The sequence below is a fragment of the Ixodes scapularis genome, unplaced genomic scaffold (genome assembly GCF_016920785.2).
Source record: "Ixodes scapularis isolate PalLabHiFi unplaced genomic scaffold, ASM1692078v2 PGA_scaffold26__3_contigs__length_393636, whole genome shotgun sequence".
Classification (NCBI taxonomy): domain Eukaryota; kingdom Metazoa; phylum Arthropoda; class Arachnida; order Ixodida; family Ixodidae; genus Ixodes; species Ixodes scapularis.
In genome coordinates, this window is record NW_024609853.1 from 57022 (window position 1) to 71322 (window position 14301).

The 14301-nt window shown below is 46.7% G+C and overlaps 3 protein-coding genes and 1 non-coding gene across 4 annotated transcripts in view; 2 read left to right on the top strand and 2 right to left on the bottom strand.

Annotated features, from left to right (window-relative positions):
• Positions 1 to 28: 28 nt before the first annotated feature.
• LOC121836309 lies at positions 29 to 1514 on the top strand (the record flags this gene model as incomplete). The annotated part of the gene is made up of 1 exon (XM_042291170.1): positions 29 to 1514. A coding segment is annotated over one exon (1446 nt), but the record flags the coding sequence as incomplete, so codon positions are not given.
• Positions 1515 to 3132: 1618 nt separating this feature from the next.
• On the bottom strand, positions 3133 to 4782 carry LOC121836312. The gene has a single exon (XM_042291173.1). The coding sequence runs from the start codon at positions 4780 to 4782 to the stop codon at positions 3133 to 3135; it is 1650 nt and encodes a 549-aa protein (XP_042147107.1).
• A 3718-nt stretch (positions 4783 to 8500) lies between these two features.
• Positions 8501 to 8572, top strand: Trnac-gca. Its single transcript has one exon. It is a non-coding gene; the product is annotated as a tRNA-Cys (tRNA).
• Positions 8573 to 8639: 67 nt separating this feature from the next.
• The window catches only part of LOC8026021 (lysosomal alpha-glucosidase-like), a 78011-nt gene continuing 72349 nt past the window's right edge, over positions 8640 to 14301 (bottom strand). Inside the window, exons 22-24 of the mRNA XM_042291174.1 lie at positions 13310 to 13359; positions 11950 to 12099; positions 8640 to 8741 (exon numbers count right to left, since the gene is read on the bottom strand). Of these exons, the coding sequence (XP_042147108.1) occupies positions 8640 to 8741; positions 11950 to 12099; positions 13310 to 13359 (302 nt within the window). The remainder of the gene's footprint in view (positions 8742 to 11949; positions 12100 to 13309; positions 13360 to 14301) is intronic.

Below are 14301 nucleotides of genomic sequence, written 5' to 3' on the forward strand. Positions count from 1 at the left end.
GCGCCTGTCAGCGCTGAAAACTTGAACGGGACTGGTGTGTGCACCAGAAAAATCTGAGTACTTAATGTGTCAACAACATCGAAGCTCGTGGAAAGAAGTATTACTGTACGCGGACGGAGGGTTGATACCGAAAGTGCCTACGCTTCGGGTGTTGGGTTTGGTGTTACAAGAAAAGGCGGGCAACTCCGCCATGCTAGACAGGCTGAGGGCAAAGGTCCTGGCAGCCATGCGATTAATACAGAGGGTCTCCAGTAGGAGACGAGGCATCAGAGAAGAGGGAGTGTTGAGGCTAGTCCAGGCTTTTGCCCTCAGCCATATCATGTATGTAGGGCCATATCTCAAATGGTGGAAGGCCGAGCTAAACAAGCTGGATGCGATGGTGCGGAAAGCTTGCAGAGCCGGTTTGGGGGTGCTCTCTTTCACGCATAACGCCGACCTGGACGCCCTTGGGGTGCATAACTCGGTGACCGAGATGATTGAGGCACACCGAGAAGCTCAGGAGTTAAGGCTTGCCGGTACTGCGGCTGGACGAGAAATTCTCGCCCGAGTCGGCGTAAGTCGTGGAAACACCGGACTAGCTGAGTTACCCAATGAGACCATGAGATGTGTGAAAGTGCGCCCGATCCCGAGACACATGCACCCCACGAGGGACGCTGGGCGTCGTGCGGCCAGAGCGCAAGCTCTGGAGCGACTGTTCTTGAAATCTGGAGGAGCGGTCTGTGTTGATGCAGCTGTACGTGATGGAGTTGGGGTGGCGGTTGTCACGGATCTGGCCACCGGGGAAATCAAGACGGCCCTGAGTGTTAGGGGCGGAGATGTTTGTGTAACAGAAGGAATTGCCATAAGCCTAGCGGTTTCCCTGCCAGGAGTTAAAGCAGTGCTAAGCGATTCGATGACTGCGGTGAGGGGGTACGCGCGCGGTCGTGTTCCGCCTCTAGTCGCCAAGCTGTGCAAACCTCGTAACGAGGTGGAAGTGGTGTGGACCCCTGCGCACATGGGCGGCAATGTCGCTCCTGACCGAATGGCCCGAGAGTTATTAGGCCGGGCTTTCGGTGGGGCGGCGGTGTTCGCTCCGGTGGGCTACGGGGAAGTATTACGAGCGAAACGAGAAGCGCGGCGGGTGTATCCCCCTCCGCACGAGAACCTAAGCAGAGAGGAAGCCGTCCTTCTAAGGCAGCTTCAAGTGAAATGCATCTTCACGCCGGTGTTGGGCCGGTATGTGGCTCCGGACGTGTACAGATCGGATGCGTGTGTTATATGTGGGGAAAAGGCTACGGTCATGCACGTGTTGTGGGACTGCAGTCCGGTAGGCGCGCCTGGAACGTTGCCTGAGATGTTGGACGCCGGAGTCAAGGATACGACACTGGAAGGACAGCGAAGGGCCGTTCAGAAGGCTCGGGAACTGAGGGACAGGCAGGTCCGCAACCGGGCCCCCTGCACCCTTACCCCGGGTGGGGCTTTCGGCCTCCCCTAGCCAGATGGGCTAGCTTTTGAAGACAAATAAAGACGTTTATTCCTCCTCCTCCTCCAGCGCTGAAAACTTCCCCACCACCACCAATGACGAAGCAGGGTAAGCTCGGCGGTACGGACGCTCACGCAAAAATTAGGGAGGCGCTGTTAATTCAGATAAAAAGGGTAAAGCTGCATTGTCAGTTTTGAAAACGGAGCAGGCTTCATTTACAGGAATACGGGCGTGGTGGCTCACTGTTCTACTGTCGTCGTAGTTGCGGCCCACGGCCCACCAACTTTAAAAGCTTCCTCACAGCACACAACGCCTTCTGCGTTTTTACGTACCACTGCATTACCAACGAGTGCCGGCCAGACGAAACATAAGGATAACTATACTGACACAAACAATAAAAAAAAATAAAAAATCTCGGCGCTAAAAACTTAGAGCAACCTTTTACGCACAAACACTTGATGGAGAGGGCCGACCACGTCTGGTAACGTGCAGTCAGCAGCGGTTGACATTGCACGCCTTTGACTCATGGCGAATAAACCACGATTCTACGAGCTCCCGTGGCAAGGCCGACGACTAGTTGAAATCCAAAGCATGACTCGTCGTCAAGGAATGATCGACCAGGGGCCCTAATCTGGGCACTTGGCGAAAAGGTGGGCGAGAAATCCAGCGGCCGTGATTGGCCAAAGCCGCACTTGATCTTGGCGCCGGCCAATCATAGCCCCGAAATTTCACGCCGTGTGAAAATTTTCGTCATTCTTGTCCAGCTCGCTTGCACCTTTGCATTTAATTGCATTATAATCATTTCACGCCGACTTTTTTGCAGTGTCCAGATTAGGACCCCAAACCGGACTTCGCCCATGTAGCATGTGTTGAATTGGCAACATGTCTGCTGTGTTCCTTGAGAAGGGTTCTCCCCCTACCCGTCTCACCGATGTCAGTAATGTACAGTAAAAAAATTTACAAAAAAAAGGAAAAAAAAGAGACAAGCCTGTTGCGTATTTTGCTGAAATAAGCAAACTACACAACGAGAGGGACAGGAGAGAGCGCCTTCTACGCAGAGCGGAATTCTTGCAAAAAGCCCTGCAGAACAAATCGGCGTAGCCAGAGTTGGAGATAGTCTACGCTCCCCATTTGTTCCGTGCCCCGTGCAAAACCGACTGCGTGAGTAGGGGAGCAAGCAGGCTCCTCGAGGGGGGGGGAGTTTTGGCAGTTTGAGAAAGGGGGGGGGGGGGGGGGGTTAGACCCCCCAAAGTAATGCTTGCGACCACAACTGACAAGAATACAGCATTAAATTAAGCATACTCGTATGTTTATACGACTGTTCCTGTATCTAAATCTTGATTCTCATTACGATGTTGCACTGTAAAATGGTTTATTTTGAATAATTATTTGCTAGACGATATCGAATTTGAATTTTTAACTTGGTAGTGCTTCCTTCCGGGGAGGGGGGGGGGGGGGGGGGGGGTCGTCTCCTTTCTTTTTCCGGAATATTGAGAACTTTCTTCCTATGCAGTAATACGCCCGCTGGCCCCCACTGCGCCTCCAAAAAGTGCGATCCTGGTTGCCGAGCCAGCCGGGGATCCAATGTATGAATGCTTCTTAGGCACCCTAAAAATATTTTATTTCCTGTCCAATTAACGCATTCAGTTTCTGCAGTTTACCAGGGGCAGTTAACTTCGCCAGTGCAGGTCATAATGTTCTAAAGGGCAGCCAAGCAAAATAAAAGCACTCAGAACAGAAACAAGTTGTGGAAGTCCGCACATTCCGCAGCCTTTTGCCGTCAGCATGCGTTGGCTACCAAGGACAGTCTCGTTTTCGTGTCCTGGTACATCAACCTTGATTTGAATACCAAGCCTAGCACTGGCACTCGTGCGTGGAAGGCGAGATGGTGGCCGTTCGTGGCCTACGGCGTCGTTTCTAGGAAACTCGCGAACCTTTAGAATACGCACTGGAATGGCTTTTTTCACGCCGATTGTGAAATTGACTGGAGTCGGAGAAATGCTCGCAACATCGTCATTGGTTGCGTTGTCCCCTGGTACGCTCGGTGACTCGGAGTGCCCGCTTCCCGTACCAAGCGGAAGGCTGTTAACGCAACGCCCGTCAGTTTCGAGTGTTCCGGACTTGCACTGGCACGTGAAAGTAGTCCCACAAAAAGCACCGATTTCTTGGCAGTCTTCGTGCGAAATACAAGGAGCGTTCACCGTTTTCTGCGGTACACACGCAGCGACGCCCAGAGCTGACTTGTCGAGTCTGTACATTTCGACGCAACTGCATTCTCCGTGGCTGCCACACTGGGACCGGTTTGCCGCGTGAAGGCACTGTTCGTGGTAGTTGCACGGCCAGCCGAGATGGGCCGCAGTTCTACACGTCACGTGGGAAGAATTGAGTTTCACTGGGTGGGCATCGTCGCAAACGCACTTCGAAGCTGGGCTGCACACAGCGTTCCTCGATCGACAGTCCGAGTCCTGGCTACAAGAGTTTGCGTAGGGAGAGTCGAGCTTGACCTTTTCCTTCAGCAAGACGCCATCCACGCTCGCGACGCACTCGAACACGTATTTTCCCTCGACGGCCGGCAGGGTTTCTAATCTCTCTACCCGAATTCTGTTGGATTTCAATAAGAAATCTTTCCTGCCCGAAATGACGGATCTGAGAACCACATCCTCGATGGGCTGGTCATTCAAAGTCCACACAATGCTGGCGGAGACACTGTACCCAACGCTGCAGAATAGCTCCACTGCGCGACCGTTTTCAATGATAGCCGGTTTGGGATGGATGCTTAGCTTGCCAAGTTCAACCGAAATCACTGCCATGTTTGAACCTCCAACCTCGGGGGCCGAAGATAGCGTTGTCATTTTCTCGAAACTTGTCGTGGCTGAATCTTTTCGTTCTACTGTAGATGGGTGTGTCTTTGTTGCCGGGGGTGCCGTAGTTGGCGGAGACGTTTCCTTCAAAGTGGTTTCAAGAGGCGAATCTTGTGCTAGCAGGACTATATCAGCTTGTAAGCCATCTGCTTCGTTGGCTATGGCAGCTAGCGAAGCGTTAAGGTCAGCGCCTTCGGGGATGTCGTACTGGCCATAAAAGGTACCATTGGCAAAGGTAACATTAATGACGGTACCCATCGCAGGTACCAACTCGTATTGAGCGGGAACGGTAGCTTTGAGTTCGTCAGGAGCGTTAACTGAAGCCTTGACGACAGTAGCATGGTGTGGTGTTGAGGGAGCACCGGGGACCGCTGACGACAACAGCACTACCTCTGCAGACGACGTACCGAGAGGAAATTGTTGGAGGGTCAGCCATCCGATGAGCACTACGCGGAACATGTCGCGGTCAAGGAACATACTTGATTAAGCAAGTTAGACAAGCAATCTGGCTCGTGTTCCGAACATGGCCCTTCACTCGGTGATGGCCATTGCCGACTCCGAGGCGCGTGAAACCCGTGAAACGAAACGATGTTTTTTTCACTTTGGCTACCTCAGCGGAGGCGAACCTTCAAGTGGCGTCATTCCTCTATTTTATTGGTCATGTCTGAACTTTGACAGGGAGGATCATGTAAAAAAAGAAATATGCTAGGACGCCGCAATCTGCACAAACTATGGAATTTTGAAAGTAAGATTTGTGTCTAGAAAATTTAGAAGTCGCGCTAGACTCCAGGTTCAAAACATCGGCTTTTTATTTGTTATTTTTTTAATCTTTCATTTTTTATAATTCTTTTTTTTTTTTTTTTTTTAGCCACGTTATTTGCACAATCTGCACTAAATACCTACATTACTTTTTCTTTTTTTTTTTTTTTTCTTAACGCATCAGTGAGCGTGTCTCGCGCCTTCGAGAATCACTTATTGCGGTAGTTTTTTTTATTAAACACTGTCATTGTTATCATCGTCACAGAGATCAGCGCCGGTGCTTTCAACCAAAACATCCAGGCACCGAATTTCACGGCTCGTTTGACGAAAAATTCTGTTACTCAGAAATATATTTAAATTTCGCGCGCTTGAGACGCAACTCACTTCGCTGACTTTGACCACTTAGTTTCATTATCTAAATTAGTATTATAGAAAAATATAATTACGGGTCAAGCCGCTCGGCTTAATTTCGATCATTGAAACCGTTAAAGCAGGTTTCCGCCGCTTCACAGTTGAAGCAGTAGAAATACCTCCAAGTTAAAGTCCCTCGATGTTTCCATTCGAAACGTCAAGCGGTAAAAGAGGGCTCCGAAATAGCGTATTAATTGAGCAGTACGACTGACAGCTTTGCGGGCGCTGCGCGTGCGCTGCGCGGGCGAGTAGGAAGGCGACAATGCTTACTTTTAGCCCCTTCCCCTGGCAAATGCCGAGCGCTCCGCGCTAGCGGTCGCCGAGCGGTCGGCCTCCGTGAGCGATCGGTCACGTGATCCATCCCAGTGGCACGCGCGGCGGAGAAAATCGAGCGTACGCTCCCAACGCCACCGCTTTCAGGGCGTCTGCTCTCGTTTTTGAATAGTTGCGGTGATCGGAACTTTGTGCTTTGACAAAAAATTTATTGTTTACTACTTGATTAACGGTGACCCCGACGTTAAGACGCAATTTATTTTCCCTTACAGTTATGTAAGCTCGATGCAGACTTCTAGAAATACTTGTACGAGCCGCCGTAGGATGCTATTAAACAAACAGGTAAGCCGTAAAGCGGTCTTCATCTCCGAAGGCGACTTCCATCCGCGAAGTATTTGGCGTGTTGTCTTCTAATTAGTCCAATTACATTACAGAGACCACAAAACGAACAAACGACATACCTAGCTTTTCATCCGCATAGGCGCGCACAACGCCTTCGATGTAACGTGGTATCTTGGGCCTCTTCGCTAGTCAGCCAAACGACTCGGCAAGCACTTCGCCGAGAACGGCTGCCTCGTCGTCACTCGAGCTGGAGCTACGCTGGTATCTTCGTCTCTGTCACTGCGTTTCATTAGACCTCCTGAAATTAACTCCAACGATGTCATCGCCGCAGTATGCTCGGGCGAGTCGGTCATGACGAAGGGAATGAAAACAAGCACACCAAGAAAGCCCAACCAGCAATTCAAACAAAAAAGCCGCGAAACTCCTTCACTCCCCTGCGGGAATGTCGATAACGAAACTGAAACGTTGCGAGAGAGGACTACAGATCGTACTCCTCCAAAAAAAGGCTGCGCGCAGAACAACTCCGGGCCGCTCGACGCGCTCCACCACTTTTCCACGGAGCGGTTGGAGCCGCTCGGCGAGCGCCCCACTGGCTCCAGATCTGCATTCTCGCATCTCGCGAGATAAACAAGAATCCGCTCGGCGAGCGCGCGCCGAGCGCTCGCTATTTGCCAGGGGAAGGGGCTATTAAGACAAACCACAACAAAATGTTATGAATAGCGAGTTTATTTCACGGCACTCGTGCCTATCCGTGCCGCCTCGCAGCGTGGAGCGAGTTCGTTTCTCGGTCGGCACCCCACGAGCGGTTGCACCCACGTTGCACCCTCCGAGTTCATTTCAGCGCGGACGCTCCACCGAGAAAATCGAGCGTGCGCCAAAATGCAATCCCGTCATGCCTCGCTCAGGCGAGGAGCGGGAGCAGACGACGAGGGTTCGTCTGCTACGATTCGTACAGCGGAACCAAAAATACCGTAAAAAAAAAAAAAAAAAAAAAAAAAAAAAAAAAATGTAGATTTTTTGATAGAAATCGAGTTCCGCGGGTAACATAATCAAACGAGAGCTTGAATGCGAACTCCTGCTATTTCATCAAGGAAGCAATTGACAACCCATGCTTTATTTGCAAGTTTTTAGTCAATCTGTTAACTCTGAGATTGCTAAACACGTACAGGAGTGCAATAATTGTCTGCCGGAGTGGGGGTCTACTGTTGTTTTGAGCAAAGAAAAAGATTGCGCAAAAGAGTTTTGAAAGAGACAATTAGAATCACGACTGTAGGAAACTGTATCAGTCAGCCGTCAATCGCATTAGACGAAGCGACCCGAAAATTTTTGCTGTTGTAATTTTTTTTGTATGTTTTAATGCGGCGTGCTTGTGCGTGATACGAGATGCGAGTTAGGCCTTGCAGCTTGTGTGAAGGTGTGTGCGTTGGGTCCGACCGTACAAACGCAGAAATATATCAGTGTGTAAAGAAATGCTCTGAACAAACAAACACATCAGCAGCCCCAGTGATCTTTATCGCCATCCGTGCGCGGGTGAAGAATTGAGCATTTGTCGACAAAGCTCCCCCAGCAGTAACAGCTCTGACTGCCCAGTAAGCATCCGAGAAAGCTAAACATAACGGCTTTACCCGAGGCTTTGGCAATATCATGTTTAATATTTATATCTATGTCAGCTATCTTGCCCCGTCATATTTTGTTTGAAAAAGCTCTCGTTCTCGACGCCGTCACCAAGGCTAAAATCTGATCCACCTGTAACGACGATCGAAATTAAAAGTCCCGCGAAAGGTTTTGCTGAATATTCCAACAGACTAGTTTTAAACCGTACCCTTTCAGCGGTTCACGCATAATATCGTGCTTAAACGGATCAAGCTTCTGCGCGGACCGCATCATCAGTTTTCTCCAGTGTAAACAGTTATCAGAATTGAAATATCGCAACCAGCTGCTTTGTAGTCAGCTAGTTGCGGAAAGTTACGTCGTCTGTAAATATCTCTACTATAACCGAGTTGCTTGAAGTCATCGCAAATAAAAACTACAGGTCGCAGCTAGCAACGTTTATAGATAAAGGTTGGTAGCGACTGCACGACTGCACTCTCGCATTCCCACCCATTACGTCGAACAGAAAGGCGCTAGTTTCGGTTTGAGGTCAGTACTCTTTCTGCCACATAGATGGCGGCAGCATCACTCTGTCTGCACTAACCTTCCTTGTCTGCACTCGGTGCATTTGGCAAGTTCGTTCAAGGCCAGTTGTCCGTACGACACTCGGCGAGTACAATTAATTCTGGGAGAAAACTCGAACGGTGCCAGTGCGTGTGAAACGAACTTGCTAAAAAAACAGAAATTGCATTGATATTAAAGAAGTGTTATATACCTAAGTTTTGTACAGCTCCACGTGCTTGGGGGTATAGCTCAGTGGTAGAGCATTCGACTGCAGATCGAGAGGTCCCCGGTTCAAATCCGGGTGCCCCCTCTCACACCATATATTTTTTGTTGTTATGACGTTTTTAGTTTTTTGTTTTATTAATAATGAATTGATGTCACTTCGGGCATTCGGTTCCGTTTTGGCTTTCTGTCGTCCACTCAATGACGTGAACTCGACGAAGGTCGTGTAGTTCCAGTTGAACCGTCAATTTGAAGGCCTGCGATGCAAAACACGCAGGTTAACTGTGTCGTAGATCTGAAATCATGCAAGGCGTAAGTGCGTAAACCGGTTCACCGTTCTCTCACTCATAGAGTTAGTATAACGTACGCTAGAGGGTCGACTGGCGCTAGTTTATGTGCGAGTTTCGAAATGCAAATTGAAGCAATCTACTATTGCGGTGCTACATCGGAAAACGCGCGTGCATTTTGTCTCTTCGCCAAAAAATAAGATAGAAAACTTTCGTACTTCGGATCGTTCCGAATAGTATGTGCCTTTATTAACATTGTAAAAGTGTAATTGCTTAAGTTACAGCATTTCTTTCTTACCTCTGAACGGTGTTTAACCGCCATATTTCAGGCCCAAACCTCTGTTCTCTAGCAGGTACGTAAAAACGATCGAATTGACTGTAGTGTGTGCTTAAAGTTCGCCAGCATTCCGGTGGTGCTTATATTGAATATGCCCACGTCCTGTCACTATATGGAAATGAACCCGTCGTGCATTTTTACGAGCGGTTAAAAAACAGTCGAAAAAAAAAAATGATGTGTGTGGGCTGTGAAAGGAGTGTCTTTTTATTATTTCCTACGTCGGGCAGCTTTTATCAGGCATGTTTTGTGGCTTCTCTTTTTTTTTTTAAGATTTCGAGCGCGCGGATGATGTTTTGAACGCAGAAGATGCATCTTAGCAGATATACACCAGCAGAGAAAACAAGGCAATACTTATTTATTGCCAGCCCGACTACATTACGTGGCCTTCAATTTATTTTGATCGTCTCCATGCACAAGGAGTTAGTGATTCAGTGTTACTGCGTAGTTCTTGCCGTCTCTCTTGGTTTTCCGGATGTCCTTCGTTCGTTTGGCATGTATACATTCCCCATGCTGTAAGGCGCTGACGCCGTTTTCGCGCAAACAGTGCCCGACAGTGCACATAAATACATGTATGTACTACGAAGCCATGTTAGCACCATGTTTGATGCCATGAATTTGAAATAAAAAAACCGTAACTGAATAATTATTTCGTCTGCGTGACTGAGAACTGCTCCAATCTACCAATTACGTACTAATTATTCGTGATATTTGTTCTTTAATTAAGCGCGAGGAGAAATTGCACTCGCATTTTAGCATAGAAACGTATTACCGGAAGTCAATCTCCGACTGGTTGTTGTGCGCTTCTGTTTGCCACAGCACACTAGCTAGAGTCTAGAGCCAGTTGAACATCTAGCGTACATTATAATACTAGTTATATGCTCTCACTATATCAAATTTCTATCTACAGTGTGTAATAAATTTCTCCATGGCACGTGACGCGTCACGGGCAGGTGGCCTTCGGTTCAATAGAGGAAAAGTAGTCTAACAGGAAAAGGAAATCCGAGCCCACCGATGGTTTCACCATCAACGAGCTCGTCGAAACGAAAACTGCACTACTTACGTTATTTTCTACAGAGTTTGTATATAAAATAGAATACTGACTACAAAGTTTTTGTAAAAATAACATTCTACCAGGAAAGTTTCTAAAAAATTACAATTCTAATTATAGAGTTTTTATAGACAACAAAATTCTAACTACAGAATTTATACAGAAAACTAAATTCTAACTGGAGTTTGTAAAGAAAATAGATTTCCAACTAGAGTTGCTAAAGAAAATATGATTCTAGTTATAGAGCATTTATACTTACTCAAAGTCTACAAATATTTGCATATTTCCTTTTAAATAACGCCTATTGAATTTATAGCATTGAACGGTCAGCATATACCCCAAATTCAACAAAGAGTGAAAAACTTATTGATATTTTTTTTTGCGACTACAATTTTGTATAGAGCAAAAAAAGAAAAAAAAAACCCTATTGCGTGTTTTTCTTTCTTTTAGTGGAACAATTTATTTTTGCGTATGACGGGAAGAGGGAAGTAAACTTAAACTTTTGTCAAACGAAAATTATTGCAAGTATTTTGAGTTGCTGTGGTTGGTTACGAGTGATGTGCGATCGATGAAAGGTGAGGCAACTTGATCGGTCGATGAAGAGCGAATCAGTAAAAGTAATAAAAAAAGTTTCTAGAGTTCTTTTTTTTTTTTTGTCTATATTTACGTGAGGTAAAGTTAGATAGATAGAACGTGCACCTGTGCTGGCGAATCTAATCTACGGTACAAAAAAAAAATAATAATAAAACGTAAGGTCAATTGTACAAATTCAAAATTTAAAAAAAAATGTCTAGATACTTTTTTTTTTTTTGAGCGGGTGCATAAGGAAGGGAACGTAAAGGCGCAATTGAGCTGGTGTGTACTGAACGTTTTTAACGTTCTCCTTCTCATGGTGTCAACTTTCGTATTCCTCAGTCTCTGGTTACTTAACCAAGACGTTAATAGTTTGCGTATTCCCTTCCATGTGTGTAAAATGCAATTGAAATATATTAAAACTAACTCCTGTATACTTCTTTTTTTTACCCACAAATTATTGAAAACATTTGCGTAGAAGTCGGCCAACACTGTTTAAACCTGGTTTTGAGGTGCATGAGGCCCAAACATGTCCTCCCTGAGGGAGGACATGTTTAAGCCTCATGCACAGGCGTAAAGGGATCCCTGGGTTTCGGTGGAGAAGATAGAAGGGTGGATTAAAAAAGGGTTGAGGTAACGAAAAGGAGGTTAGAGCATTGGTGGAAGGAGACTAGGGAAAACTGAAATTGGTAAAAACAACTACCGCAACGGGAGACGGAGAGGACAGAGGAAAATTGGGACTCCCTCCCCGCGTAGCTCCGGCCCAAAGTCTCTACACTGCCTCCCAGTGGGTCTGGGGTCTGGGTCTTGGGAAGAACCCTAACGAGGTTGACCAGAGGAAAATTGCCGACTCCCTGCCGGGGGGAGAAGGCGGGGGTGCGTTTTTTTTTTTCTTTTATTTTGTATTTGCTTGGTCCCCCAAAGGTCAGGCTGTGGCTCATTTCCCCGGCCCGGTGATAATTGCAGGAATGTAGAGGGGAAAAAAAAATTGGGTATTTAAGTGGGGGAGGAAAGGATTTTCTCAGGCTAGGTGGCGCAAGCTACCGCCCGTTACAAAGGGCGTAGCCAATATCATCCATCCATCCATCCATGGTCGAATTTCCTTCTAAAAATCGAAAGTTCGCCGAACCAGTCGAACCTTGGGGTTGGACAAAAGTTCCGTTGTCCTTAATGCATCCATGCTAACGCGGAAGGCGAACCACTGGATGATCTTCACCAACCTCATCACTCATCTTGCCGATGGCTTCCTTGCGATTCTTGCCGTCGACGTAGAGGCGCGTGGGCACAAAGGCGGACATCACCACTATCTTTTCTAGGGTAACGAGCAGAGGCTCGACGTTCGTGTAAGTCTTCGATATCGTCAATCGGCACTGCAAAAACCAATTCGGGCAAACGTTGGCAAATGTACGTACCCACTATGGTCACGGCGACTGCTTATGGCCTATTATGTTAATTCCCGCTTCCTGCTTTGTGATTGGTTCTTCGCTCTTCCCATCGGCGAATGCAGCAATCTCATCGGCCTTGGAGCGATAATGAGATGCTCGCCGCGCCCTGAGTTTCTTAAGTTGTCAGAGACCGAAGCCATGTTGGGTAAAGATGCACTTCTGATTTCCCAGTTTTAAAGCATGAAACGCTTTTGAACGATTCTCCCAATCTCATACTTTTGTCCATCCGACCAGTTCCCGCTAAATTTACCGGGGAATGTGACGTCACGTGACCTATAGACCTCGGGGAAATTGACTGCACGTGTCCAATACGTCAACTCAGTTTCCCCGCTAAATTTATCGGGAAAAGTCACGTCTCGTGGCCAAAACATAAATTCAGGTTTCCCACTAAATTTAGCGGGAAATTGACGTCACGTGATTTATACACCAATTCAGTTACCCGCAAAATTTATCGGGAAAAATCACGTCTTGTGACCTAGGCACAGATCCAGTTTCCCCGCTTAATTTAGCGGAGGAAATCGAGGTCGCATGACCTGTACAACCATTGTTCTCCCACTAAGTTTGTCGGGAAAACATACGTCACATGACACACCAATTCCTTGTAAAGAATTTCATGCATTCTAGGACCTTGAAGGTAAAGGTCTCTGCCAATTTTATTACGAATTAAAACTAAAATATTTTTTTTTTGTTGCAAAAATAAATTACGCATTACCGAACGCTCATTCTCCACCCAAATGTAGCGCTAGAGGTCCAAATGCTAAAGTTTCAAAACTAACCGTTATAATCCAAAAGTTATAAGGGATTTTCTGAAATTTTAAACGAAAACATGGCGGCCGGGCCGATGGACGGAGCTCTCGAAATACGCCGAGCTGAATGGTGCCAGTCACTGAAAATCGGCGAAAACCAGCCAAATCCTTTTCAATGATCCAGACGGTTATTTCAACAAAACTGACTAGAGTGCCGAAGCAAAGCATCTTGTTAAGACTCTCACTAACATTAGACGGCGTCAGTAAACTAATAAGAATAAATACGGCATGGGCGCATATCCGGTTCCGGTAACACACGTAATGCAGTATTACATTATACATATGAGCCTGACGGGCGACGGGAATTAGGTGCTGGCTAAAGGACTCACGCGTTTGACGTGGAACACAAAGTAGTCGTAGCGGTTTCGTTCAACTGTCCCTGAAATACAAAAGAAATTGAATATAAACAGTTGTCACTTTAAAGTACCATAAAATCATATTACAAAAAAAAAGTTTAGAACATTTGTTTATTGTGCAAATTTAGTAGGAGTTTTCTCGACAATTATTAACCACGTACTGAGCGAACATGGGAGTAAAACAACAGTTCACTAGAAACTGTTAGCTCACTCCCATCACAAACATTGTGCAACATGTCAGTGTCTGTAGAAGCGTTATAACTTTTGGAAAATCTGCCTTGTACTAAAAGCTTAGTGCCGCTCAGCGACGATCGTGGGCATGGAGATTGCGTGAAAGTGTGACGCCTTAGTTCACTAGGGATTGTACAAATGTAAGTCCCTCTCTCTCTCTCTCCCAGGGCATAAAATATTATTTTGACGTTTCCCGTGAGTTTTGGCATATTCTATTTACGGGACAAACGTTCGTTTCGAAACCTAGGGATACACTGAGGCGCCATAATCAGCACTCTGAAAAACGTCGTGGGACTTTCCAAGTCGCGCGGCTTTTTCGCGGCGCTAGACTGTCTGTGGTAGAGTTCCTCTGAAGGCTCGCTATGAAAGCCAGAGTTGCGCGTTTGTTTTACACGTGCCGCCGCGCTGCTGTTCGCCGACATCGATCACGTGAGGAGTAAAATCCTAGTGCCGTGCAGAAAAGCTCTGGCAGATCTCGCAGAACCCGCGGCGGTTCGTCAACGAGATAAAGTGGAGGAATTTTGAAATTAACTGCAATAACGTCATCCTTAAAGTTGCACTGGAATACCCATAAGCATATTTAAGGAGTTTTACACCACAAAACAGATTTACATTTGCGGCACTGACTTGAGCCATATCAAAGTACGCTTATATATTCTCCAAATCGACGTCTCGAGAAAAAAAAAAAAAAGCTTTGAAATCGGTTCTACTTCATTAAAAATGAACCTCGCGAC

Coding starts and splice junctions, on each gene's coding strand:
- LOC121836312 (XM_042291173.1), bottom strand. CDS start 4,782: ATGTTCCGCGTAGTGCTCATCGGATGGCTGACCCTCCAACAATTTCCT.